This window comes from Nerophis ophidion, linkage group LG10 (assembly GCF_033978795.1).
Source record: "Nerophis ophidion isolate RoL-2023_Sa linkage group LG10, RoL_Noph_v1.0, whole genome shotgun sequence".
NCBI classification, from domain to species: Eukaryota; Metazoa; Chordata; class Actinopteri; order Syngnathiformes; family Syngnathidae; genus Nerophis; species Nerophis ophidion.
Window position 1 is genome coordinate 21,920,128 of NC_084620.1, and position 26,763 is coordinate 21,946,890.

Genomic DNA, 26,763 nt, shown 5'->3' on the forward strand with positions numbered 1-26,763 from the left:
AGACCTAATCCTGCGGTCACAAAACCGGAACCCCTCAACGCCTTGACTGCGCCTAGAAATTCTGTCCATAAAAGTTATGAACAGAATCAGTGACAAAGGACAGCCTTGCCGGAGTCCAACCCTCACTGGAAATGTGTTCGACTTACTGCCGGCAATGCGGACCAAGCTCTGGCACTGATCGTACAGGGAGCGGACCGCCACAATAAGACAGTCCGATACCCCATACTCTCTGAGCACTCCGCACAAGACTTCCTGAGGGACACGGTCGAATGCCTTCTCCAAGTCCACGATGCACATGTAGACTGGTTGGGCAAACTCCCATGCACCCTCAAGAACCCTGCCGAGAGTATAGAGCTGGTCCACAGTTCCACGACCATGACGAAAACCACACTGTTCCTCCTGAATCCGAGGTTCGACTATCCGGCGTAGCCTCCTCTCCAGTACACCTGAATAAACCTTACCGGGAAGGCTGAGGAGTGTGATCCCACGATAGTTGGAACACACCCTCCGGTCCCCCTTCTTAAAGAGAGGAACCACCACCCCGGTCTGCCAATCCAGAGGTACCGCCCCCGATGTCCACGCGATGCTGCAGAGTCTTGTCAACCAAGACAGCCCCACAGCATCCAGAGCCTTAAGGAACTCCGGGCGGACCTCATCCACCCCTGGGGCCTTGCCACCGAGGAGCTTTTTAACTACCTCAGCGACCTCAGACCCAGAAATAGGAGAGTCCACCACAGATTCCCCAGGCACTGCTTCCTCATAGGAAGACGTGTTGGTGGGATTGAAGAGGTCTTCGAAGTATTCCTTCCACCTATCCACAACATCTGCAGTTGAGGTCAGCAGAACACCATCTGCACCATACACGGTGTCGATAGTGCACTGCTTCCCCTTCCTGAGGCGGCGGACGGTGGTCCAGAATCGCTTCGAAGCCGTCCGGAAGTCGTTTTCCATGGCTTCCCTGAACTCCTCCCATGTCCGAGTTTTTGCCTCAGCGACCGCTGAAGCTGCACACCGCTTGGCCTGTCGGTACCTGTCCACTGCCTCTGGAGTCCTATGAGCCAAAAGGACCCGATAGGACTCCTTCTTCAGCTTGACGGCATCCCTCACCGCTGGTGTCCACCAAGGGGTTTTAGGATTGCCGCCTCGACAAGCACCAACTACCTTGCGGCCACAGCTCCGATCAGCCGCCTCGACAATAGAGGTGCGGAACATGGTCCACTCGGACTCAATGTCCAGCACCTCCCTCGTGACATGTTCAAAGTTCTTCCGGAGGTGGGAATTGAAACTTTCTCTGACAGGAGACTCTGCCAGACGTTCCCAGCAGACCCTCACAATGCGTTTGGGCCTCCCAGGTCTCCGGCATCCTCCCCCACCATCGCAGCCAACTCACCACCAGGTGGTGATCGGTAGAAAGCTCCGCCCCTCTCTTCACCCGAGTGTCCAAAACATAAGGCCGCAAATCCAATGACACAACTACAAAGTCGATCATGGAACTGCGGCCTAGGGTGTCCTGGGGCCAAGTGCACATATGGACACCCTTATGTTTGAACATGGTGTTTGTTATTGACAAACTGTGACGAGCACAAAAGTCCAATAAAAAACACCACTCGGGTTCAGATCCGGGCGGCCATTCTTCCCAATCACGCCTCTCCAGGTTTCACTGTCGTTGCCAACGTGAGCGTTGAAGTCCCCCAGTAGGACAAGGGAATCACCCGGGGGGGCACTTTCCATTACTCCCTCGAGTGCTCCCAAAAAGGGTGGGTACTCTGAACTGCTGTTTGGTGCATAAGCGTGCAGGCTTTGAGCCAGGGGGTAACAAGAATTGCCACCCCAGCCCGTCGCCTCTCACTGCCGGCAACGCCAGAGTGGAAGAGGGTCCAGTCCCTCTCGAGAGAAGTGGTTCCAGAGCCCTTGCTGTGCGTCGAAGTGAGTCTGACTATATCCAGCCGGAACTTCTCAACTTCGCGCACTAGCTCAGGCTCTTGCCCCCCCAGTGAGGTGACGTTCCACATCCCAAGAGCTAGTTTCTGTAGCCGAGGATCGGACCGCCAAGTGCCCTGCCTTCGGCTGCCGCCCAGCTCGCATTGCACCCGACCTCTATGGCCCCTGCTATGGGTGGTGAGCCCATTGGAGGGGTGACCCACGTTGCCTCTTCGGACTGTGCCCGGCCGGGCCCCATGGGAACAGGCCCGGCCACCAGGCGCTCGCCATCGTGCCCCACCTCTGGGCCTGGCTCCAGAGGGAGGCCCCGGTGACCCGCGTCCGGGCGAGGGAAATCTGGGTCTCTGTTTTTTCTTCTTCATAAAGGTCTTCGAACTGCTCTTTGTCTGATCCCTCACCTAGAACCTTTTTGCCTTGGGAGACCCTACCAGAGGGCATAAAGCCCCCGGACAAAATAGCTCCTAGGATCATTGGGACACGCAAACTCCTCTACCACGATAAGGTGGCAGCTCAGTTTTTAATCATCATTATTCACTTCAAGTCATTACAGTATGTCTCTGTGTACATCTATTTATTTATTTTATTAATTTTGGCAAAAGGTAGGTAGGTAGGTAGGTCTTTATTGTCATTGCACAAGTATAACAGAACTTTGTTTTCAGCTCAAACCCATTCAAGATTGGACAAACAGTGTACAGGGTTACAGAAGGAACGCTGATGGGTTGCCACATGGCGCCCTGTAAAAGATGGGAAAAAGGTCAACGGCGGGGAAGGATGAGTAAAAAAAATACAATCTAGACTGGGATCCTAAAGGGGCCCAGTCTGGAGTGGGAAAAAAACCTCCATAGCAAAGCACATATACATTTTACAACATTCATCTCAAGACTTGCAACAGAGGGGAGGGAGTGGGGGGCCATGGTGGAAGGCTGCAGCTTTTCAGGTGCTGCCCATCTGTCCATCACCCCTATGGGATTTGCGCCAAGGGCGTTGGATTGGGGGTGGGGATAAGTGTGTGTGGCGTATATTTTTGCGTATGCATGTGTGTGTGTAAGCCTGCAGTGTGTCTCTGTTCCGCGGCCTTGATGTTGTGCAGCCGATAGTCAGTCCAAAGTGAACAACAACAGGTGTTTGTCCATAAGAGACAAGAAGGGAGTTTGTTTTGTCTTCGCCTCACTGTCCTTCGGGAGAGTCTCGAAGCCAGGGAAACAATCCAAGTTAGAATGTTTTGTATGCGAGTGAAAATAAAATGTGCTTTTCACTCTAAATTGTCTATGACTGATCCTCAAAATTCGTCCTGCGGGGCAGACAGTCCAATGTGTTTCAAATCACAAGAGTGTCCACAGTTCTTCCCGCATCCTCCAAACATGTCGGGCAGCTTTGGGGTACTTTGAAGACTGCCATCAACTTCCAATTTGTCGACAAACCAGAGCAAATGCTTACTCCAATCATCAGATGTCCTTGTGTCATAATTCCGAATAGGTGGATATCTTCACATCCTCGACTGAAAGTATCGCCAGCCACGCGGCGCTCCTTCTTCTCCCAAGAGTCCGTCGTGTGTCCAGCAACAACCGCTCCGTCACGACAAGCAGGTTCCCCCAAACCCCAAGATCTTGTCAATTTCGTTGAGGCAAGTTAAATAGTTCCAATGTTTAGATTTAAATAGCAGTGCAAAAAGAGGCGACAATAAAGTTAAAACAAGACAAAGAAGCAAGAAGGAGAGATAACAGAGAGGAAAGGGGAGCGTCCACCCTCGATGATTGCCAGTGAGAAAGAGGCACATTTCAATTTGTTACACACACTTGTTATTATATATATTGACCAGAGGGGGAGCACTTCAAATTTTTACACACACCTGTTATTTCATATGTTGACTAGAGCGGGAGCACTTTTAAAACCGACACACCGTCAATTTGAAAAATCCCTCCGTAATTTTGATAGATTTCACCACCCGTGGTGCAAATGAGACATTCTCTACTAGATGCAATGGTTTTTCCGTATTGGGACCATGATTTCGGTCCTAACTTGTTAACCGTTGGAAGATGGGAGGTACTTTTCCTTGTTGTTGTCTCAAGAAGGGTAGAAATACACAGACACATTTGCAAGTTTTGATAACACAGCCACACCGACCCGTCTGGAGGTCAATCATTTTTAAAACAACAGTATGGGATAATTGTTATTCATTTGCTGTAGTTGTTTGTTGATATGGAAAATGAAGAATATGACACTGTCGACGTTTTAAACTTTGCCTGAAAATGATTAGGGTTACCACAAGCCCAACATAACTCGAACACTGCAGGTGGTCACCATGGCAACAGTAAAGATGCTATTCCTCATATTCTAAGCCAACACAATTACAGTTTAACTACCAGTGAGTGACTGGTCGGGAAATAATTTACATTACATTAAACAACCCCCCGCAAACATTCCAGACTCATCAGTAAAGCTGCAGGATTGGCGAGGGGAGCAGCAGAAGGGGCCATTCCTGGGGGGGGGAATCGGCGGGTGTGCTCAACACGAGCGTAGGCCTAATCGCGCCGTTGTCTACGTTCTGCTTGAGAGCATACGCAGCCGCCAAGCCAGAGCACCTCGGGATACCAGCCTGCTGCCGCTGCTATCTTGCTCCGTCTTTGTTTGTGCTTGTTCACGTTTGCTTCGCAGCGTCGATGAGTTCAGCCTCATTGCGCCATGTTGAGAAATTCCAGTGTGCGACTCCACAGAAGTCGAATGCAGACCTTTTGGTGCGTTGCATTCCAAAGTGCTTCTTGGCCTGCTGCAGCTGCAGGGGAACCATCAGTCAACAGAGACCTGATCAATGCCATTGATTAGCAAACCGGTAGCTGGGATGCATCGCTTCCAGAGAACAATATGTCAGCATGTACTGAAAGTCAAAGGGGCCCGGCTGTGGAGTCTAAATGCAAAGAGAAGGCCTTTCCGGGATATTTGCTCCTCTCTTTCTGGAAGGGGTGACCATCTGCCGGAAAGCTTGGCAAGTTTGTTTGGGATTTGTCGAGCCTCTGCCGGAAGAACGGTCGCACAGAGGATGCTGGGTATGATGCCGTGATATATTTGTTGGGTTTTGTCTGGAGTTGTTGTCGGAGTTGGCGGCCAAGGTTCTCACGGAGGTAGTTGGTGCTAGATTGGTTGTCACGGCAACAAGCCATTTGACATAATCCACACCAGCGTGGATCATATTGATGGCCAATAGTGAATGGCCATTCCTCAGTATCTAAACTATCACTCAATAAGCTAAACAATCACTCAAAAAGCAAATGTTTACATTTGCCAGCATGGGGGAACCATCTGTTCTGTAAAGACATTTGTTATGTTTAGTTTTTTTTGTTTTTAATCAAGGATCTGTGCATCACTGGCATTTGGATTTATGAATGTTCGACGTTTCTGTTTATCATTGGGGACAATTCTTGTTGTCTGGGATGTTTGCTATGTGCGACTTTTTTCTCATCTTGCACAAGAGTCAATTCACACAAACAATCCCTTGGTGTTTTCCAGCTTTATTCCGTCAAAGAGCAACATAGCGCCTGATCTACTAAAAGGTTTGTGTGTATTAAATCACATGCAAACTTGATAGAGCATGCAAAGTAGGTTTATTAAGGCAAGACAAGGTTATTCATAGAACACTATTTGTACACAGGGGAATTCAAAGTGCTTGAGGGAAAATTAAAAGAAGGCAAAAATAGAAATATAAAATCATATTTCAAATTAAAATCAGAAAATACAATCATAATTAATCCAAATTAAAATAAATAGAATAGTGTGGATAAAATAATTTCAGTTGTCATATGCACAATTAAATACAAGTCTTTTTAGGCTAGATTTAAACATTGCCAACGTTGAGGCCTGTCTCACATCTTCAGGAAGACTATTCCAGATTTTAGGAGCATAAAACTGAAATGCAGTGTCACCATGTTTGGTCCTGACTCTAGGCACCAGCAGGAGACCACTACCTTAGGTTCTCAGAGCTTGAGATTCATATGGCTCTACCATGTCAGAGATGTACTTTGGCACAAGACCATAACAAGACTTGTACACAGGGAGAGCTGTTTTAAAGTCCATTCTCTGAGCAACAGGAAGCCAGTGCAATGACCTAAGAACTGTACTATGGTCATATGTCCCTGGTTCTAGTCAGGACTCGAGCAGCAGCATACTGGATGTACTGCAGTTACTTTACAGCTTGTTTAGAGAGCCCCATGAGAAGGCCATTAAGCAGTCCAACCTGCTGGAGACAAAGACATGGATTATTCTTTTTAAGTCTGATTTGACATTGTTCCTCTCCTTTTCGTCAATGTTTTTCAGGTAGTAGAAAGCTGCTGATGTTATTGACCTAATGTGGCACTTAAAGTTCAAGTCTGATTCCATTATTCCCCCTGAATTTACAACCTAATCATTAGGTGTCAGGGAGAGGGTCTCAAGGTGACTAATAATAGTATATCTTTGCTTTTGCGGACCAAAGACAATGATTTCAGTTTTGTCTGAGTTTAACTGAAGAACGTTGTTTTGCATCCACACACTGATCTGTTCGATGCCGCGACAAAGTGAATAAACAGGCTTTTTAGCATGTTTGAAATGTACGTGCAGTAGAAATGCGCGGATGGGCAATTATATCATCCGCAACCGCATCACTAAAGTGGTCATCCACCCGCCATCCACCCGAACCAACGTTTTATCAAAGCCACAACCGCCCGCCACCCACCCGTTGTTATATATCTAATATAGATGATGCAAGGCATTAATGAGGTTAGAAAGTGTAACTCCCTCCAAATAGCACAGACACAATGGCTTTCTTGAACTGATTTATTTGAAGGTTTCCTTTCCCTTCAAATTCACAGTGAAAACTGTAATAAATACAGCACGTCCATCCATCCATCCATTTCTACCGCTTATTCCCTTTCGGGGTCGCGGGGGGCGCTGGCGCCTATCTCAGCTACAATCGGGCGGAAGGCGGGGTACACCCTGGACAAGTCGCCACCTCATTGCAAGGCCAACACAGATAGACAGACAACATTCACACTCACATTCACACACTAGGGCCAATTTAGTGTTGCCAATCAACCTATCCCCAGTTGCATGTCTTTGGAAGTGGGAGGAAGCTGGAGTACCCGGAGGGAACCCACGCATTCACGGGGAGAACATGCAAACTCCACACAGAAAGATCCCGAGCCTGGATTTGAACCCAGGACTGCAGGACCTTCGTATTGTGAGGCGGACGCACTAACCCCTCTGCCACCGTGAAGCCCAATACAGTACGTTACAAACGTAAAAATAATAACATGCACAGCATGTGGATCAAACATTTTACCAAGTAAAACACCAACAAATGACAAACAAATACCTTGTTGGCCTGCATGTTTATTTTAGGAGGAAATTGTGATCTTCTGGCTTTTATAGCCCAAACGCTTAAAGTCCTTGTGAAACTTTTTGGTCTTTGTTACGATCAGTCATTCTCTTTCTCCCTTCTCATGCATCAAAAAAATGTGTACTCATACCTGGAAGTAGCTTCCTTACATCCGTCGACAGACCAAACGAGACACTTCAAAATAAAAGTATGCCCACATACTGTTTCAAAGAATGCTGCTCATTTTTCGTATGTGGGTAACAACATTTAACTATTTATAAATGGTTGATTTCTATAGGCTAGTAAGGTAAAGTGTTGTACCTGACAAGTTTGGGCTACCTTGCTTCTGCAGCCTTCATCAGAGGTGTCACGTGATGTTAGCGTGATGTTAACGTGACGTCGTCTGTGACTTGTTATATGGATTGTACCATCGAGTGTTGTCAGGTAGAACACTTTACCTACTAGCCTATATAAATCAACCATTTATAAATAAACATCAGTAGGCTAAATGAACATCTTCAACATAACATTTAATTATGTATAATGTAGCGGCTGGCTACGGGGTGTTAGCCAATGACTTTGGCTGGGGGACGGGACTTCCGGGAGAGATAGGGAAGTGACGTTGACTACAGGAAGTGAGAGTTCGAGTTGTCCCGGGAAAAGCGTTAGAGACATGAGAGCTGTTGTGTGGTTGTATTACATATTGTGCAATAAAGACAAGACAAACGAAGAAGTTTTATGAGCCTACATTCCTGGGATTATTACAATATATATTTCCGAATTGGTTCAACCGCCACCCGCCCCAATCTATTTAAAATCAAATTTTTCGACATGTCACCCGCCCGACCCGCGGTTCATCCGCATCTCTAACGTGCAGACTGGCAGTTGCGCAGAAGTGTTTGTGAGAAAGGAAGTGATCCCGCTGCAACTCCGTTCTACATATGCCTGACATTAATATGCACTGTCAAAAATAAAAAATATTCGAGATAGTCTATATAGCAATATTACACTGCAATTGTACATCTGCTGGATGACTTAAAAGGGCTGTTTGCAACTTGCTGACAGTTACATGTTTCAAACCAAAAAATATAACAATAACACCATTGGCTATCTTATTTACATTAGCGGTTTGTTTCTGTGTGGAGTTTGCATGTCTTCCCCGTGACTGCGTGGGTTCCCTCCGGGTACTCCGGCTTCCTCCCACCTCCATAAACATACACCTGGGTATAGGTTGATTGACATCACTAAATTGGCCTTAGTGTGTGAATGTGAGTATGAATGTTGTCTGTCTATCTGTGTTGGCCCTGGTGACTTGTCCAGGGTGTACCCCGCCTTCGGCCCGAATGCAGCTGAGATAGGCTCCCGCGACCCCGAACGGGACAAGCGGTAGAAAATGGATGGATGGATGAATGGGTTTGTTTTAAAACACTCTATATTTTTCACTTGATAAACTAAATTGCTAAATTTATGAAATAAAAAAATATTCCGGTCCACAAAAATAATTGGTGCTCACTCACCCTGTCTGGTCAACACCACACGCAGAGAGCACGTGCATACATACAAAAGCAGTCCAAGAGAACAACAAACAATTTGCAGTAATAAGTTTATTTCGAACATGTATAAAGTTTCAATGTGATACATCACATATTATACACCTTTTATTTTATTTTCCTTACAACATGTCCGAAAAAGAGTAGGAAGAAAGAAAGCTTTTTAAATCCTACCCCCTTTCTACTTCACAGTATTTAGTAACAAATACAGTATATTCGCTTCCTGTCCTCAATTTGTACACAATTTACATCAATTAATTCTAAACATAGCAGTTCTCTTCATAAATAGCTAACTCAATTATGATTCACCCAATGAAGTGAAATGAAAGTTATATAATTCTCAATAAGTTTAAGACATTTATCATAATTGTTCTTCGTTGATAGAACATTTAATGACAGCTAACCATCCAATTTGCCATCATTAGCTAACACTTTAAGCTAATGTCAGTATACTTGTATGTGGATTGATATGTTTTACGTTCTAGAAGCGGTATGAAGGCAGGATAAAATATTAAAAAAACATTGGAAAGTTATCGCCCTCTATGCATCTTTGCTAATGTTGCAAACAGCCTGTTTAGGAGTTGAATAAGAAATTCAATTGATGCATTTTGGTGTCACCTGCCGTTTTTTTAATGACATTCGTTTCCTCCTATATATAAAAAAAACTTTTTGCAATATGCATTTTTTCTTGCAGTTAGGGCCAGCGTGTCCTGTGAGCATGACTTCAGCGCGCAAAAAAAGTGGGTGTTATTGTAGATGCTTCTGAAGTGTCTAGAAAAATGTGGTAGATGGCTGCTGCTTGTTTCAAAAAGTAGGAGCATGATAACATGAATGTGCAGTAAATGAGCGGCTCCATGGGGAAAGCCGCATAGCACACGCAATACCCTTAATAGAGGGGTTTGCAGCAGTTATCTACCGCACATACAGTCTTAGTAGATCACACGCAACGTGCCAACTAATAGTACGCGCAATTTTATAGTTTGCACACCCTGTTTAGTGCGTTGGATCTGAACAGATCAGGGCCATAGAGGGCAAAGGTAGGCAGTGCAGGGTCGCCATGGCAACTACGAAGATGCTACTGACAAGCCAGTACGTCAATGACAATGCAGCAGTGATGTTTTGTTCATGTAATCTGCTTATTGTGTCGTCCCTTTTTTGTAGCCCCACCAGTGTAAAACAATAGCATCCAAGAAAAATGTTGTTTCCTAAAAATAGGACGTGACTCAGAAAGACGTTGATGCAACCCAGTGCCAGCCCCTACGACCATTTGCATTTGTTGGGGGATCCAAGGTGTAAGCACAGAGCTAGGGCAATTACGTGTTGGACAAAGATAGCTGCACAACTTTTATGTTAGATCCACCATTGACTCGACTTTCACGATATGCTAGATCCACTCTACGTCCATTGCCCTGGTCTCCCGCTAGAGGGGATCACCAAGGTCCTCTCCAAGGTTTCTCATTGTCATCCCACTGGCTTGAGTTTTTCCTTGCCCTGATGTGGGATCTGAACCGAGGATGTCGTTGTGGCTTGTGCAGCCCTCTGAGACACTTGTGATTTAGGGCTATATAAATAAACAGTGATTGATTGATTGATAGATTGATTGACATGCAACATTATAAATGGGTTGTACTTGTATAGCGCTTTTCTACCTTCAAGGTACTCAAAGCGCTTTGACACTACTTCCACATTTACCAGCTCACACACACATTCACACACCGATGGAGGGAGCTGCCATGCAAGGCGCTAAACAGCACCCATCAGGAGCAAGGGTGAAGTGTCTTGCTCAGGACACAACGGACGTGACGAGGTTGGTCCTCGGTGGGGATTGTGTTATTTGACCCTGTTGTTTCTTTAACTGCAGATAAGCTGCCAAACCAATCAAATAGCAGCTCAAGAAATACAAATAATTTAAAAAAATTATTGCAGTTTTTTTAAACCTTCTCAGGTGACTTCCATTTGGTGGCGACTCAAGTGGGAGCAGCAAAGGGCAGACGGCACAAAGTAGGCAGACATTAGGGATCTTGCTGCTTTCTTCAGCCGTGCAGTTGCTTTTGTTCAAGTTAAATGCTGCTTTCTACGGCCGAGAGGCATTACTGTGCTAAAAGTGGTGCTCCTTTTGCTGTGTTAAAATGCCAAAGAGCTCTTGCGACTGAGCTCTGACTTCGACACATGAGACGTATTTGTACTATTGAATTTTTGGGCTTTCTTTGAAGCAGACGTCTACAAAAAATTGTAATTGCTTTTTATACACATTCCCTTTTGCAGTCAAGAGCGAATATAATAGAAGGAAGTTAAAGCATAATTGTGTGTTTTTGACTCAGAAGTGACACTGCAGACTTGATATGTACTATCGTGGTGAACGCTGTTTTATTACAGCATATATTTTACAGAGCTGTCAAAAATAACAAGTGAACTCATGTGATTAATTAAAAATATTGCGTTCATCATGTACAGTGGGGCAAAAAAGTGTTTAGTGTGCCACCGATTGTGCAAGTTCTCCCACTTAAAATGATGACAGAGGTCTGTAATTTTCATCATAGGTACACTTCAACTGTGAGAGACAGAATGTGAAAATAAATCCAGGAATTCACATCGTAAGAATTTTAAAGAATGTATTTGTAAATTATGGTGGAAAATAAGTATTTGGTCAACCTCCAAAGCTTTCACTGATGGAAGGAGGTTTTGGCTCAAAATCTCTCGATACATGACCCCATTCATTCTTTCCTTAACACGGATCAATCCTCCTGTCCCCTTAGCAGAAAAACAGCCCCAAAGCAAAATGTTTCCACCCCCATGCCTCACAGTAGGTGTGGTGTTCTTGGGATGCAACTCAGTATTCTTCTTCCTCCAAACACGACAAGTTGAGTTCATACCAAAAAGTTCTATTTTGGTTTCATCTGACCACATGACATTCTCCCAATCCTCTGCTGTAGCACCCATGTATCCATTTTGGTATAAACTCAACTCGTCGTGTTTGGAGGAAGAATAATACTGAGTTGCATCCCAAGAACACCATACCTACCGTGAAGCATGGGGATGGAAACATCATGCTTTGGTGCTGTTTTTCTGCTAAAGGGACAGGACGATTGATCCGTGTTAAGGAACGAAGGAATGGGGCCATGTATCGTGAGATTTTGAGCCAAAACCTCCTTCCATCAGTGAGAGCTTTGAATGGTTGCCCAAATACTTATTTTCCACCATCATTTACAAGTAAATTCTTTAAAATTCTTCCAATGTGAGTTCCTGGATATTTTTTTTCACATTCCGTCTCTCACAGTTGAAGTGTACCTATGATGAAAATTACAGACCTCTGTTATCATTTTAAGTGGGAGAACTTGCACAACCGGTGGCTGACTAAATACTTTTTTGCCCCACTGTATCAACGCAAATTTATCACCCAATTTATTTTGACCTCACATGCTCTTTTACTTGAGCGGATGGTTACGTGAAAGGTGGCGTGGGTTGTTGTACTGTCAGTGATCAGGTTAAAGGGGGTGTCCACTTTTTCTTGGAATTTTGTCCATCATTCGCAATCCTTGTTTAAGACAACCAGATTGTTTTAAATGTTTATTGCATTTTAACTAGTAAAACAATGGGAGCAGATTTTTTTTTAAAATGACATGTAGTATTTCAGTGTGGCATCAGTATAATTTGACACCATATTTAACGTTTCCAAAAAAGATTGAGGATTTCCCTTAGACCCACTAAGATGGCTTTAACTTAAGGCTACATGTTTAAACACAACGTTGCTTTAAAATGCAATAAACATAACACTTGATAGGAAAAAAGTTGTTTTTTCAGCATCTCTGGGTAGCAGTGACGGAGCACAGCACTTCGACTATGTTATTTTAACTTTGTCTCATTGCTTTAAAAGTGGTCATTCGCCGCTAGGTACTCTAATTTTATCCTCGCTCAAGAGTTGTTTTTCATCTGGCCTTGCAATCTGCCTTGCTATTTGTTTCTGCAGCACAGCGGGTCATCAAAAACAATATAATGAAATCTCATTTTTGTTTGCTCCTTTTTTTTCCGCAGACATTCGCGACCGCAGGAAAAAGCCTGTGATGATGTTCATTCACGGAGGCTCCTACATGGAAGGCACCGGAAACATGTTTGACGCCAGCGTGCTCGCCGCCTACGGCAACGTCATCGTGGTGACCATTAACTATCGTCTTGGCGTGCTGGGTAAGTGGAGCGCAGGTTTTTTTCTCTGTTGAAATCTGTACGTGCGGGAAGAAAAAAAGTCACTTTTGAATAAATTAATGAGATCTTTTTTTATGAAGTCTGATCTTATGGTTATAGTTTGTAATATATATAAAGTACTGTAGGCATAGTTTTTTAATAATAGCAGCTGGAAGGTCTTTTTAATTGCTGTTTTGGAACACTGACTCTCATCTGCATTCCATTACCTGATGCTTGGCAAGGCACCTTTTTTTTGCTAACTCTTCAACTATTACCACTTTATGCAATAAAAATCATGTAATGATAACAATAATGACTTTAAAAAGAAAATGCAAAAAATGTGTGTATATTTTTAATTTAACTTGTCAGAGTTGTTCAACAAAATTATTGTTTAGGGAACCAAGTTTTCCAGAAAGCTGAAAACCGGGGAACCAGACTTTTACCGTCACTTTTACTGTTATTTTATATATTCCGGAGAAACATCTTTTACAGTAGACATTTGGTTTTGGTCTGTTTTGTCAGAGTTACAGGAGCACTCTGCTCTTTTTAGGGACATTCTGCAAACAAGTCAGGCCTTGTTCACACCAGGGGTCAATTCCAATTTGTTTTGTCCAACCTGTATCTTATTTTTTTTATGTCAATGTGAACAGTGCAATTCTGAATTTTTCAAAGTCCTTCTTCGTATGTGGCTATAAATCGGATATGTACAGTCGTGGTTAAAAGTTTCCATACACTTGTAAAGAACATAATGTCATGGCTGTCTTAAGTTCCCAATATTTTCTACATCTCTTATTTTTTTTTTGTGATAGCGTGATTGGAGCACATATTTGTTGGTCACAAAAATGTTGCTTCTTTTATGAATTTATTATGGGTCTACTGAAAATTTGACCAAATCTTCTGGGTCAAAAGTATAAATACAGCAATGTAAATATGTGCTTTCATGTCCTTTGGCAAGTTTCACTGCAATAAGGCGCTTTGGGTAGCCATCCACAAGCTTCTGGCAAGCTTCTGGTTGAAATTTTGACGACTCCTCTTGACAAAATTAGTGCAGTTCAGCTAAATTTGTTGGTTTTCTGACATGGACTTGTTTCTTCAGCATTGTCCACATGTGGTTTAATGGGGTTTGAGTCAGGACTTTGGGAAGGCCATTCTAAAACCTTAATCCTAGACTGATTTAACCATTCCTTTACCACTTTGACGTGTGTTTGGGGTCATTGTCCTGTTGGAACACCCAATTGCTCCCAAGACCCGAACTCTGGGGTGATGACTTTAGGTTGTCCTGAAGAATTTGGAGGTAGTCCTCCTTTTTCATTGTCCCATTTACTCTCTGTAAAGCATCAGTTCTATTGGCAGCAAAACAGGCCCAGAACATAATAATACCACCACCATGCTTGACGGTAGGTTTAGTGTTCCTGGGATTAATGGCCTCACATTTTCTCCTCCAAACATCCATCCATCCATTTTCTACCGCATATTCCCTTTGGGGTCACGGGGGGCGCTGGAGCCTAGCTCAGCTACAATCGGGCGGAAGTCGGGATACACCCTGGACAAGTCGCTTCCTCATCGCAGGGCCAACACAGATAGACAGACAACATTCACACACGAGGGCCAATTTTTTAGAGTTGCCAATCAACCTATCCCCAGCTGCATGTCTTTGGAGGTGGGAGGAAGCCGGAGTACCCGGAGGGAACCCACGCACTCACGGGGAGAACATGCAAACTCCACGCAGAAAGATCCCGAGCCCGGGATTGAAACCAGGACTACTCCAGACCTCCGTATTGTGAGGCAGACACACAAACCCCTCTTCTACCGTGCTGCCCTCCTCCAAACATATTGCTGCAAACTGTGGCCAAACAGCTATTTTTTTGTTTCATCGGACCACAGAACTTTCCTTTCTTTCCAAAGGTCTTATCTTTGTCCATGTGATCAGCAGCAAACTTTAGACGAGCCTTAAGGTGTCACTTCTGGAGCAAGGGCTTCCTTCTTGCAGGGTAACCCTTCAGTCCATGGCGATGCAAAACATGCTTTACTGTGGACACTGACACCTGTGTTTCAGCAGCTTCCATTTCATTGCAGACCTGCTTTTTGGTGGTTCTCGGTTGACTCTTGGTCATCTTGACGAATTTTCTCTCAGCAACAGGTGGAGAGCTTGTGTTTTCTTCCTGATTGTGGAAGTGACAAAACTATGCCATGCACTTTATAATTCAGAAAAATTGGCTGCACAGTTGCTCCCTGTTTTGAAATGGCTACAAGTGACTTTCCTGACTTGTGATGATGATGATTGATGAAAATGATTCATTTTTTCAGATCTGTGCTGAGTTCCTTTGACTTTCCCATCGTCGCATTTATAACAGAGTCTAATGACTGCATCACATGAGCCCTATTTAATTGGGCTCAGAGAAGTCATCAGGTGTCATCAATCATAATCACTCACATGAAGTTCGGAGGCCATGCCATGAAGCTAATTTGATTTGATTGCAACTTTTCTACATCACCAAAATTGATCATGTATGTTGCTGTATATATACTTTTGACCCAGCAGATTTGGTCACATTTTCAGTAGACCCATAATAAATTCATAAAAGAACCAAACTTCATGAATGTTTTTTGTGACAATCAAGTATGTGCTCCAATCTCTCTATCACAAAAAAATAGAAGTTGTACAAATTTTTCGAAACTCAAGACAGCCATGACATTATGTTCTTTACAAGTGTGACCACGATTGTATGTGAAGCGACTGCAGTTTGAACGCTCTGGCTGCATTCATCCGACCAGACCGTCATCAAAAGTGATATGCGTCAAATGTTTTTGCCAAAATAGACACTTGTAAAATAAATTGTTAACAAATTAGCAGAAAACAGGCAATAATAATGTTTGAAGAGGTCTTATTATGTAAAACCAACATCCAACCCGATGGCACCTGCTTATGTGTATTTGGGATCTGCATAAGTCCTGAAAATGTAAAATATCAAAACGTAAAGGAATTGCAAAGATAATTATAAAACATAAATATAAAAAACCTTGGCTTTCTTTCTACTTCCTCCAAATGGTCCATTTGGAATTTGTCGGTCCTGTGACGTTTTCCAGACATGTGACGTCTGCGGGTTTATCCGTCATGAAGGCTTACCCAAAGGTCTTTGCGTGAGTCCGCCATTCTATTTAATGTTAGAGTATGTGTAGTCCAAGCGACACAATTTGCCCATGGTACGACACAAAGACCGAAAATGATCTATTGTTGGTTGTTGTAACCAGCACAAATCAAAATACACAATTTCAGCTTCATCTGAAGTAAGAAAGTGCCTTATTTTTAACTTTTATGATTTGTGGCAATGCACCTTCAACTCTTCGTGTGTGCAAAACACTTCAAAGAATCCCGCTTCAGAAACCTGCGCCAGTATAAGGATGCATTTTCCAATAAACTACAGTTATTGGCAGGCTCGGTGACTACTATTTATGGCAATGGAGGAGACAATGAAACGGTAAGTTATTACAGTATGTTAGAAATGTGTGAATGATATGTTTGCAATGTTAACTGGAGTTGTTGTGGAGCTAGCTTAGCCCTCTAATGAAAGACAATAGAATCACCGTCCTGCAGCAAAATATGTAAGGATTTTCCTAAAAACTACTTTTAATTGAATGAGAGCCTATGTTTGGCAATGGACGAGTAAGTAATATGATCCGTTATTTTGTTAACAATGTCGCTCGTAGCTTGTAGCTTAGTTTATAGCCTTGAGCGTCAATTGTTTACAACTCGAAGCAGCTTTGTAGCAGAGTTGTTTACATTATATACAATAGAAAACGCCTTCTATTGTCAATACATGCCCAGCGTCCAGCATTACAAAGTTACAGACTCGGTAGAAGTTTAACCTGAGCCAGCTGGTTGTTCCAACCTTTACGTCAGGCGGGCTTCGTTCACCTCTCTCGTCCGCCAGCATTCTGTCCTTGGTGCCGACAACAAAACATGGTGAGCCTGCTGATCCCGCTCTATCTTATGGGATGTTATGTTTTGGTGCAAGTCAATCAAAACAGATAGCTGGTGGCGGTCACCGATGTCTGTAGTGCACAATAACAGCAAGAAAGTGAAAAAACTACAAAACATTTCTGCCAGGCGGGGGGAAATGCGCACTCAGCATGGTGAGGAGAGGTTAATATGCATCAAACAATTCTCAAAACACAGTTTTAAAAAGGATCATAAAAAGTGGCTTGAGATTATGTGTGTAAAACAAATCTATGCAATTTTTTCACCAAAGAATAACCATTACATGTTATGTAGGCTACAGGGAAGTGTTTTATGCGTAGAAAAAAAAATATGATATGACTTTTTTAAGGAACTCGCGTCAATGTTCCTCCAGCTGTCTCCGACTGCTCGTCACACACTCGATGGAGCAAACATCGGAGCAAATATTCCCGCAAACTGCGAGAGTCAAATTGCTCGCTCTCTTCCTTCTTAATGTTCTACGTGCCATAATTCTGTTCAGTAAATATGGGCTTTGATTGCACAAAATCCTTGAAACTGTCACAAATATGCCAGGACTGAGACCTACTGTACATAACACTTGCTTTTTGTCATGTAAACGATTTCATAAAAAGATCAGATTTGACAAAAAAATCTGAATTGGACAATCCTACCCTGCAGCGTGAACATAGCCAAAGATCTCTTCTATTAAGGCACTTTAGTGTTTTTAAAAAATCTGCTGCAAAAATGTGACTCTTTCACAAGTTTTTTTTAACTGAACTCGCGGGCCACCAGTTAAAGAGCCCAAATGGTGAAAAAGAGAGGACCTAAAATGGAACCTTGAGGAACACCACTAGAAGTTGAACAAATGACTAACGACTGCGTCTGAAATAAACAAGCTACAGCAACACCTTAGTTACATAAATCACGTTACGAAAAAAATGTCTAACTGCCTAAAAAGAGAGTACTTAACGGGGGTGCCTTGAGGAACGTCTCAGTTATGTAAATCACAAGTTTGGACACCAGTCTTCTATGTGTGTTATCAAGGTTAATAGTCAAAGAAGGGATCTGCTAATGTGTTTATAGTGATCCAAGTTCCTCTATACCAGTGTTTTCGAACCAATGAAATACAGTCTTGTGTGCCGTGGGAGATGATCTACTTTCACCTATTTAGGTTAAAAATATTTTTGGGAAACTTGCAAATTATGTATTGTTGTTGAGTGTCGGTACTGTCTAGAGCTCGGCAGAATAACCGTGTATTACTCTTCTATATCAGTAGGCGGCAGTCGGTAGCTAATTGCTTTGTAAATGTCAGAAACAGCGGGAGGCAGTTAGTAGGTAAAAAGTTGTCTAATGCTTAAAGCAAAAATAAACATAAGGTGAGTGTCCCTAAGAAAAGGCATTGAAGCTTAGGGAAGGTTATGCAGAACGAAACTAAAACTGACCTGGCTACGAAGTAAACAAAAACAGAAAGCCGGACGACTGCAAAGACTTACTGTGAAGCAAAGACGGCGTCCACAATGTACATCCGAACATGACATGACAATCAACAATGTCCCCACAAAAAAGGATAAAAACAACTGAAATATTCTTGATTGCTAAAACAAAGTAGATGCGGGAAATATCGCTCAAAATAGGAACTTCTACAGGAAAATACCAAAAAAAAGCCACCAAAATAGGAGTGCAAGACAAGAACTAAAACACTTCACACGAGAAAACAGCAAAAAATTCCAAATAAGTCACGGCGTGATGTGACATGTGGTGACAGTACTTTGAGACAAGAGCATATTGATGCATGCTTGGCTATGGTTTGAAGTCATATCCAACGACAACATCTTTATACTGTCACCTGAGTTTCGTTTTTTAGTGATTTCTGCTGGTGGTGTGCTTTGTCTCTAAAAAGGTTGAAAAACACTGCTCTATAAAATAAGAGCACTCCAGTGTTTTTAGGAATTTGTTACAAAAATATTTGTCCGAACTCGGGGGTCGGGTCTGTTGCCAGTACCGGGCCGGATTTGGCCACCGGGCCACCAGTTGAATGGACCTGCTCTAAGTGCTCAAAATCAGGCATATAGTACAGTACGAAGTATCCCCAATTACCAAAACATTATGCCGCCTGATGCGGTGATTGTATTGGCATGGTTTCAATTACTGTACAACCGCAAAATTAAAGGCCTACTGAAAGGAGATTACCTTATTTAAACGGGGATAGCAGGTCCATTCTATGTGTCATACTTGATCATTTCGCGATATTGCCATATTTTTGCTAAAAGGATTTAATAGAGAACATCCACGATAAAGTTCACAACTGGAGAAAAGCCCTGCCTCTACCGGAAGTCGCAGACGATGACGTCACATGTTGATGGCTCCTCACATCTTCACATTGTTTTTAATGGGAGCCTCCAACAAAAACAGCTATTCGGACCGAGAAAACGACAATTTCGCCATTAATTTGAGCAAGGATGAAAGATTCGTGTTTGAGGATATTGATAGCGGCGGACTAGGAAATAAAAAAAAACGCGATTGCATTGGGACGGATTCAGATGTTTTTAGATACATTTACTAGGATAATTCTGGGAAATCCCTTATCTTTCTATTGTGTTGCTAGTGTTTTAGTGATTAACAGTACCTTGTAGTCGGAGGTGTGTGTCCACTGGTGTGTTGACGCGCAGTGTCTCAGGGAAGTCGACGGCAGCTTTATGGGCGGCACAAGCTCAGCTGATCTCCGGTAAGAAGCGACTTTTTACCACAATTTTCTCACTGTAACCTGCAGGTTGACATTCGGTTGGGATCCATGTTCGCTGTGATCCATAGTAAAGTTTCACCTCTGTGAATTTTAAACAAGGATCACCGTGTGTTTTTATGGCTAAAGGCTAAAGCTTCCCAACCCCATTTTTCTACTTTGACTTCTCCAATATTAATTGAACAAATTGCAAAAGATTCAGCAACACAGATCTCCAAAATACTTTGTAATTATGCGGTTAAAGCAGACGACTTTTAGCTGTGTGTGTGCGCAGCGCTCATCTTTCCTAACAGCCCGTGACGTCAAGCATACACGTCATCATTACGCGACGTTTTCAAGAAAAAACTCCCGGGACATTAAAAATTGTAATTTAGTAAACTAAAAAAGCCGTATTGGGATGTGTTGCAATGTTAATATTTCATCATTGATATATAAACTATCAGACTGCGTGGTGGGTAGTAGTGGGTTTCAGAAGCCCTTTAATGATAATAGTAATTTTCTGTGCACAATAGCACTATGGATGTAAAATGTGGTCTCAGCGCTCACATGATTATACAGACTGATGTAGAGATCATATTTAAAGGCCATAATGCTAATGCTAACCGCTTAAAACTAACGCCGTGTGCTAATATGGCAGAGTCGGCACCCGGGCGGGCTCCTGAATGAATAAAGAGGCAGCGTAATGGCGGGCCGAGCAGCAGGCGTGCCGTCGCCATCGAGTGTGTGTGAAATGTGCAGGGAATTCTGCAGCGCTTAATACGTTACAGGCCGCCCAGCGCTTGACCTCACACTGGCGGTGGCGGTGACAGACGGCATTACAAAAAAAAATCCTCACGCGTCGGGACGTAAAGATGAAAGTGAGACGATGCCTCCATTTGCACATGATCAATGACAGCGAGAGCAGAGGGCATCAAAGCACACACACACACACACACACACACACACAAAGAGGAGGGTGAGAGATGAGAGAAGTGACAGCAGGAGAGAGATGAGAGGGAGGCCAGAGAGCATGGAGGGGGGTGAGATTTGCCTGTCGCGCTAAAAATAAAAGCCGCAGAGTGTGTAGCGGTGCTCGCATCTCATGTTGTGTGCACACATGAGGATATGTGTGTGTTTGGATATGGCGTCCTTGCTATGATAATGGGATTTTTTTTCGTGACGTGAGTCCACCTCTGATGCTCCACATACAAATGTTTTGCAAACCTCCTGAATTCAGTGAATGAAGAATGAATGTATGCTCAAAGCTTCCCGCAGCGACCACTTAATGCATTAGTGGGACTGTGTGTCACCGTGTGAGAGCAACCTGACCTGACCAGAGAAGACATGGAGACGCACAAGCTGAACGGCTCAAGCCCACCATGTACACGTTACACAACCCCGCAGTCGCTATGGCAACCCCGGGAAGAATTGATGCTGAATAGGAGAGATGTGACTGGCGACACACAAGCGCACTACGCAGTGCTGTGCTCGCTAATGGAGCTTATCCTTTTTGGTTTTCTTTTGTGTCATTATTCTGAAGCTTACACTATCACCCCTCACAGTATTATCAATAGAAGGAAGCCAACTTTAGAGTAATCAGTGTACAGCTTGTGTAGCAGTATGGATTTTATATGCATTGAAATTGGGACAACACGCAAATTGTATTGTATTTTATTACATAAGTGAACAGCAAGATAATTACTACTTGCCTACTGTAAATATTGGTGTCATGGTCTGGGGCGGTATGAGGGCTTCCAGCTCTGGGATGCATTAGAACGGAGACTGAGAGCCAGGCCTTCTCGACCAACATCAGTGTCTGACCTCACCAATGCGCTTTTGGAAGAATGGTGGAAAATTCCTATAAACACACTCCGCAACCTTGTGAATAGCCTTCCCAGTAGAGTTGAAGCTGTAATACCTGCAAAAGGTGGACCGACATCATATTGAACCCTATGGGTTAGGAATGGGATGGCACTTCAAGTTCATATGTGAGTCAAGGCAGGTGGCCAAATACTTTTGGCAATATAGTTTAGCTGTTAATAATAATTATCACTATATGAGTGCATATATATATATCTTTCTCTCCCCTCCACAAATCCGAAAAGCAGCCAGTGGGCGGACGTCACAAAAACACCACTTTTTTTTTATGTTTGTTACCTGTGCTCCTCAATCAACTGCTTGTTGTGTTACGTCATTGTTACGTAATCATATGTGAGTACGTAATTGAGTCGAGGCTGGTGGCCAAATACTTTAGGCAATATTGGGTATACCATCTATACAGCTACATCCACTTTTTCGGTGACACTAAACTCACCTCTGAGTCCTCACTTGAAGCTCTGTAAAACACATGTAAATATGTGTTTGTTTGTGAGTTCATCATTAACTGCCTTCCGTCTGTCCTCCTCTTTTCCTTTCTTTAATCTCTACTTTCGCTGCAGGCCCCACCGCCACTACAGAAAAAGCGGAGTTATGGGAAAAATTACGCGAATGCATGTTCCTCTTGTCAAACCGTGCGCGTTGTTAGCAGGGAGCCACCAGCCCGCTAATAGTCGGGGATGGATCATCATTATGCCGGCATGACAGCCCCTTTTGAGTCATTACGCGGCGCTCCTGAAATAATGCCAGTGTGGAGTACGCTACTTTGGGGAGCCAAAGCGTGCATGAGTTAGTGAATGTAAACAAAGAGGAAAAGTAGTCAACCTTGGAACTACAACAAAGAAACCATGCACTACTGGAAATAATGTGTGCTTGGCTTCTACCCCTCTATGAAATCTATCCACAAGATTGTGTAGTGTCACTGGGAATTTGGTCGCATTAGTGAGGTCAGAGATCACAGTTTTTCTCCAAGCTCATCCGAGCGTGCCTTTATGGAACTTGCTGTGTGCACTGGGAATACAAAAAGGTTATTCCTCGAGCATACAATAGCTTGGTTGCATATGACGTCACATCAGTTTTTCTACTTTGTGGCTTGCTTCACACGATGGTCAAGCAGCTTGAGCGTAGCATTAAAATAAGTGAGAGTAAGTGAACAGTTTGAGCAGAAAATGCCGTATTGCTGTTCTGTTCTTGAAAGAAGTGGTTCAAAAAGATAATAAAGTCAGGGAAAACACAAAAGTGCGCTTAAGGATATGGTTCTTAAATATATCACTTCCATCATCTCGGACCATGCTCGTGTCTGCAGCGATCACTTTGTAAAATGTTTGTTTGGACATTTGTTTTGTTTGATAAACTTTCTGTTATGAAATCCACTTTATTCTCTACCATATTAGTAGTGTTTGATGGCAGAATTAAAGGTAAGAAAAGAACAAGAGATCACATTAGTTTGTGTTCTCTTGTGGTTGATTTGCCTAAATATAACTACGAAGACCTGGTTGTGCAAATAAACTAACGTCATGTTAAGTTTATTTATTTAACAGAAGCTAACAGTTTAGTTGTTGTTCAGGAAAGCCAAGTGCTTTTATTTGACACTGATGACCACATTATAGCGTCTTTGGTGATATTTGCTATCATCAAGAAAATATCCTTAATAGTATTAATAAATCCATCCATTTCCTACCGATTATTTCCTTTGGGGTCGCGGGGGCCGCTGGTGCCTATCTCAGCTACAATCGGGCGGAAGGCGCGTACACCCTTGACAAGTCGGCACCTCAGGGCCAACACAGATAGACAGACAACATTGACACACTAGGGCCCATTTAGTGTTGCCAATCAACCTATCCCCAGGTGCATGTCTTTGGAGGTGGGATGAAACCGGAGTACCTGGAAGGAACCCACGCGGTCATAGGGAGGACATGCAAACTCCACACAGAAAGATCCCGAGCCCGGGATCGAACCCAGGACTACTCAGGACCTCTGTATTGTGAGGCAGACTAAATTAGATAAATCCATTTCTCGTAAACTCAACAATATAAACTATACCTCGATATTGCTAGCAAACATTGGTCTAACAAAAGGAACATCTATAGCGAAATAATGAGCCAAAATATGAACTTCACACCATAACAAACAACTTCAGAAACAAATTTTAGATGAGACTAACAAGTGTAGCAGGAAATCAACTCCAAAACAAGTATCCTTTTTCTCATTAGCGTCACGATCACTGTAGCACGGCACTCAAAATACGTTACTTCGCGATGCACGAATAAGTCCAACTTTGACTTTCACGGATTAATGTTTCATTTGTGGACCACTGTAGATGTAAAAACATGACATGCCTCCAATCTGTTCTTCTTTAATAACCGTGAGTGTCAAATTAAATCCATTCCATTCCATTTTAAATATGTTTTTCATGATCGCTCATTTATTTACCTCTAAACCCAAATCTGCACTGATTCAGGTAAATAATCAGCAGCAGAATGGGGCTCTAGATGTTTATCTAGGTCATGTTATTGCAACCCAACCTATTGGTAGTTTGGTCGAGTCCAACTCCTGAAAAAATATTTGAATATAATTGTGTCTCTGCAGTCAGAAACGACATATTGCGTCAGGATGCTTGAGTGTTGCCTACTCAATGTCGCGCTGCAGGATAGGCCGTGCTGATCAGATGGGAACAAAAGAGTGGTCGAGTTAATAGTGAGTGTCTGGGATAGCTTGTCCTTTAATGCATCTTCCCGCCCCCAACTAGCAGTGTGAAGTCGTTCTTTCTCCCAGGTTGCAGAGGCGGCTCTCAGTTTAGAGTGACGCGGAATAAGTAGTAAATTTCCACTGGTAGCTTAAAATCACGGTTTAGGAATAACGAAGGTGATACATTTCACAAATGAGCCGATAAGGTATGATACCGGTACTCAATGGTACCAACTTTCGGTATTTTTGTGTGTGTTCGAGTGTTGATATGTTATTTTGACATTTAACAGTGAGCTGATACAGATAACTCTGCTTGTAATATCTTGTTTTCTTACACTTTAGAGTCTCATTTGCAAGTAGACTTTGCATGCAGTTGCAATTCCAGGACATTAGATGGCAGCAGTGAATAGGCTGTGGTTTGTTGTCCAGTCTTTTCAAAAGTAGTTTTTTGTTGCTACCAACAAAGTGTTTGTACTGTAAGTTTGGTACCCATTTGTGACGTGTCTCCTGCCGTCACCGTGTGGGTTGCAGTGCCGATCGATAGAAGACGCATCCTAGCAGGTTTGACTCTGATTTATTATTTCAATAATCATGTCTTCTGGCCATTCGGTCGCGCCACTTTCTAGCGCGCGGGCTCCCCTCCTGCTGGTCGCGGCACACCTTTCGGTGTCCGGTGTCTGCGTCTGCTGCGGGGGCTCATCTCGCTCTGGGTCTCGCTCATCGTGCCGTGGTCTTTGGTTGCCGTGGTTGACTCGCCTACTTCTGCCCGATCGTTCCTCCCTCTCCCCTTTTATACTGCAGCAGAAGATGAAGAGATTGAGCGCAGGTGTGTCGTGTACGCACCTGACTTGGCTGGCTGCAGCGTCGCTCCAAGTGCGTCCCGCCTCTTCTCTCCGCCGCATGCCCCGCCTCCTGGCCGCCATCTCGGGTAGGACCGGCGTTTGTCCTATCCCGCTGTCGGCTCCGTCCCTCCACACCATTTTACACCAGCTGTTGGATTTTAACGTGCATCATAAGTGTAGTTTTAATGACCAAATTTGGAAGGGAGGTGAAAAATCATTTTTGCTAATCAGTAGCATGTATATGTAAACTCCAATGTAAATTAGGATCGAGCTAAAGCATTTTGGGAAATGGAGCCTTATTGTATGTTTGAGTGTTTTCTATCAGGCGTACTTGTTTTGGTGGAATGGGAAGCTGTGACTACTTAGAGGCTGTCCGACGGCGATCTTTGTGCTAGTTTTCCTGCCAAGTGTTTGAGCCAGCCGAGTCTGCAACTGGACGTGACTCAACAAAAGGTATCAAAATATTATACTGCATGTGAATCGACACCCAGTGGAACCGACGGAATTTGGGCGGTGCCTGTTAAAGTGCCAAAATAGTGCTCCTTTATAAAGATATTTGTATGACACCACCGGCTTACAATTATCTGTATCTAACAGTATTTGCGTTGGTGTTCAATTTGATTAGATACAATTTATTTAGACCTGTTTTGTGTTCTGTACTGTCTGTGCGTTTATTCAGCAGTGGCTTCAAAGTCAATAACATTAAACACTTGTAGGGGAAGCCCTGAGACAAAAACAAGGCCCGATTGTTGCTACTTTAGTGCCTGTTAAAAATGTGGTGAAAGTAAAAACTCCGGCTAGTCAGTTCATTCCCCTGTCCATCAGGTAAGCGGGTTTATTTAAAACATGTTTTTTATTTCTTTGACCTATGCAATGATGCTATGTTTTGAAAGCTGCTGGTACTATTTCAGCAGTTCTGAGTTAACATGTCATATTGCTCTCCACTGCCATATTTGGCTAGGTCATAGTTGAATAGATTTTTATCGAAAAGCAATGTTGTTGTTGTTTACCCGTCCAACACTTGACATCACAACACATGATGTGTACCAGTGGCCTTCCTGTACATTCTACACACTCCTGCTTATTTCTGCATCATTTCTCATTTTCCTGCTCACTGCCTTTCCTATTCTCGCTCAGTCCATTACTCCTTCTGCCTTTTTCCATCTCACACCGCCACATCCATTACGTATGATACGGAGATCATGAGACAATGCCATGTGGGAGGCTCTGTCCTGAATCGCAGGATGACACCTTGGCTTGAAGCCTGGCCATCACTGCTATATCATGCAATCGGGCGATTGGAGCACTTAGGGCCAGGAAAGCACGTACGCTCCATTACTCATGTCCTGTGCGGGAGAACATGCGCTAGAGACAATATGACCGCTCATGAAGACAATTTACAAGGTGAGGTCAAGGGGAGGAGGATAGCTGCTTGTAATCATCAGATAGTTACATTAATACGTCGCAATGTTGTTATACTGTCAAACTATGCAGCTGTGTGAAGCTGACTGGAAGAAATTTAAATTGACGGATGTTGGAAATGACAACTGATATGTGGAAAATATAAATAGACTTAAAAATTGATCGGAGCAACTCGTAACACATTTTTTATTAAAGGGGAACATTATCACAATTTCAAAAAGGTTAAAAACAATAAAAATCAG

At 43.3% G+C, this 26,763-nt stretch overlaps 1 protein-coding gene across 2 annotated transcripts in view; it reads left to right on the forward strand.

Moving 5' to 3' along the window:
* The window catches only part of LOC133560381 (neuroligin-2-like), a 384,294-nt gene that overhangs the window by 265,135 nt on the left and 92,396 nt on the right, over positions 1-26,763 (forward strand). For both annotated transcript variants that reach the window (XM_061912840.1, XM_061912841.1), the window contains one exon: positions 12,871-13,020. In XM_061912840.1, coding sequence (XP_061768824.1) covers positions 12,871-13,020 — 150 coding nt within the window. The remainder of the gene's footprint in view (positions 1-12,870; positions 13,021-26,763) is intronic.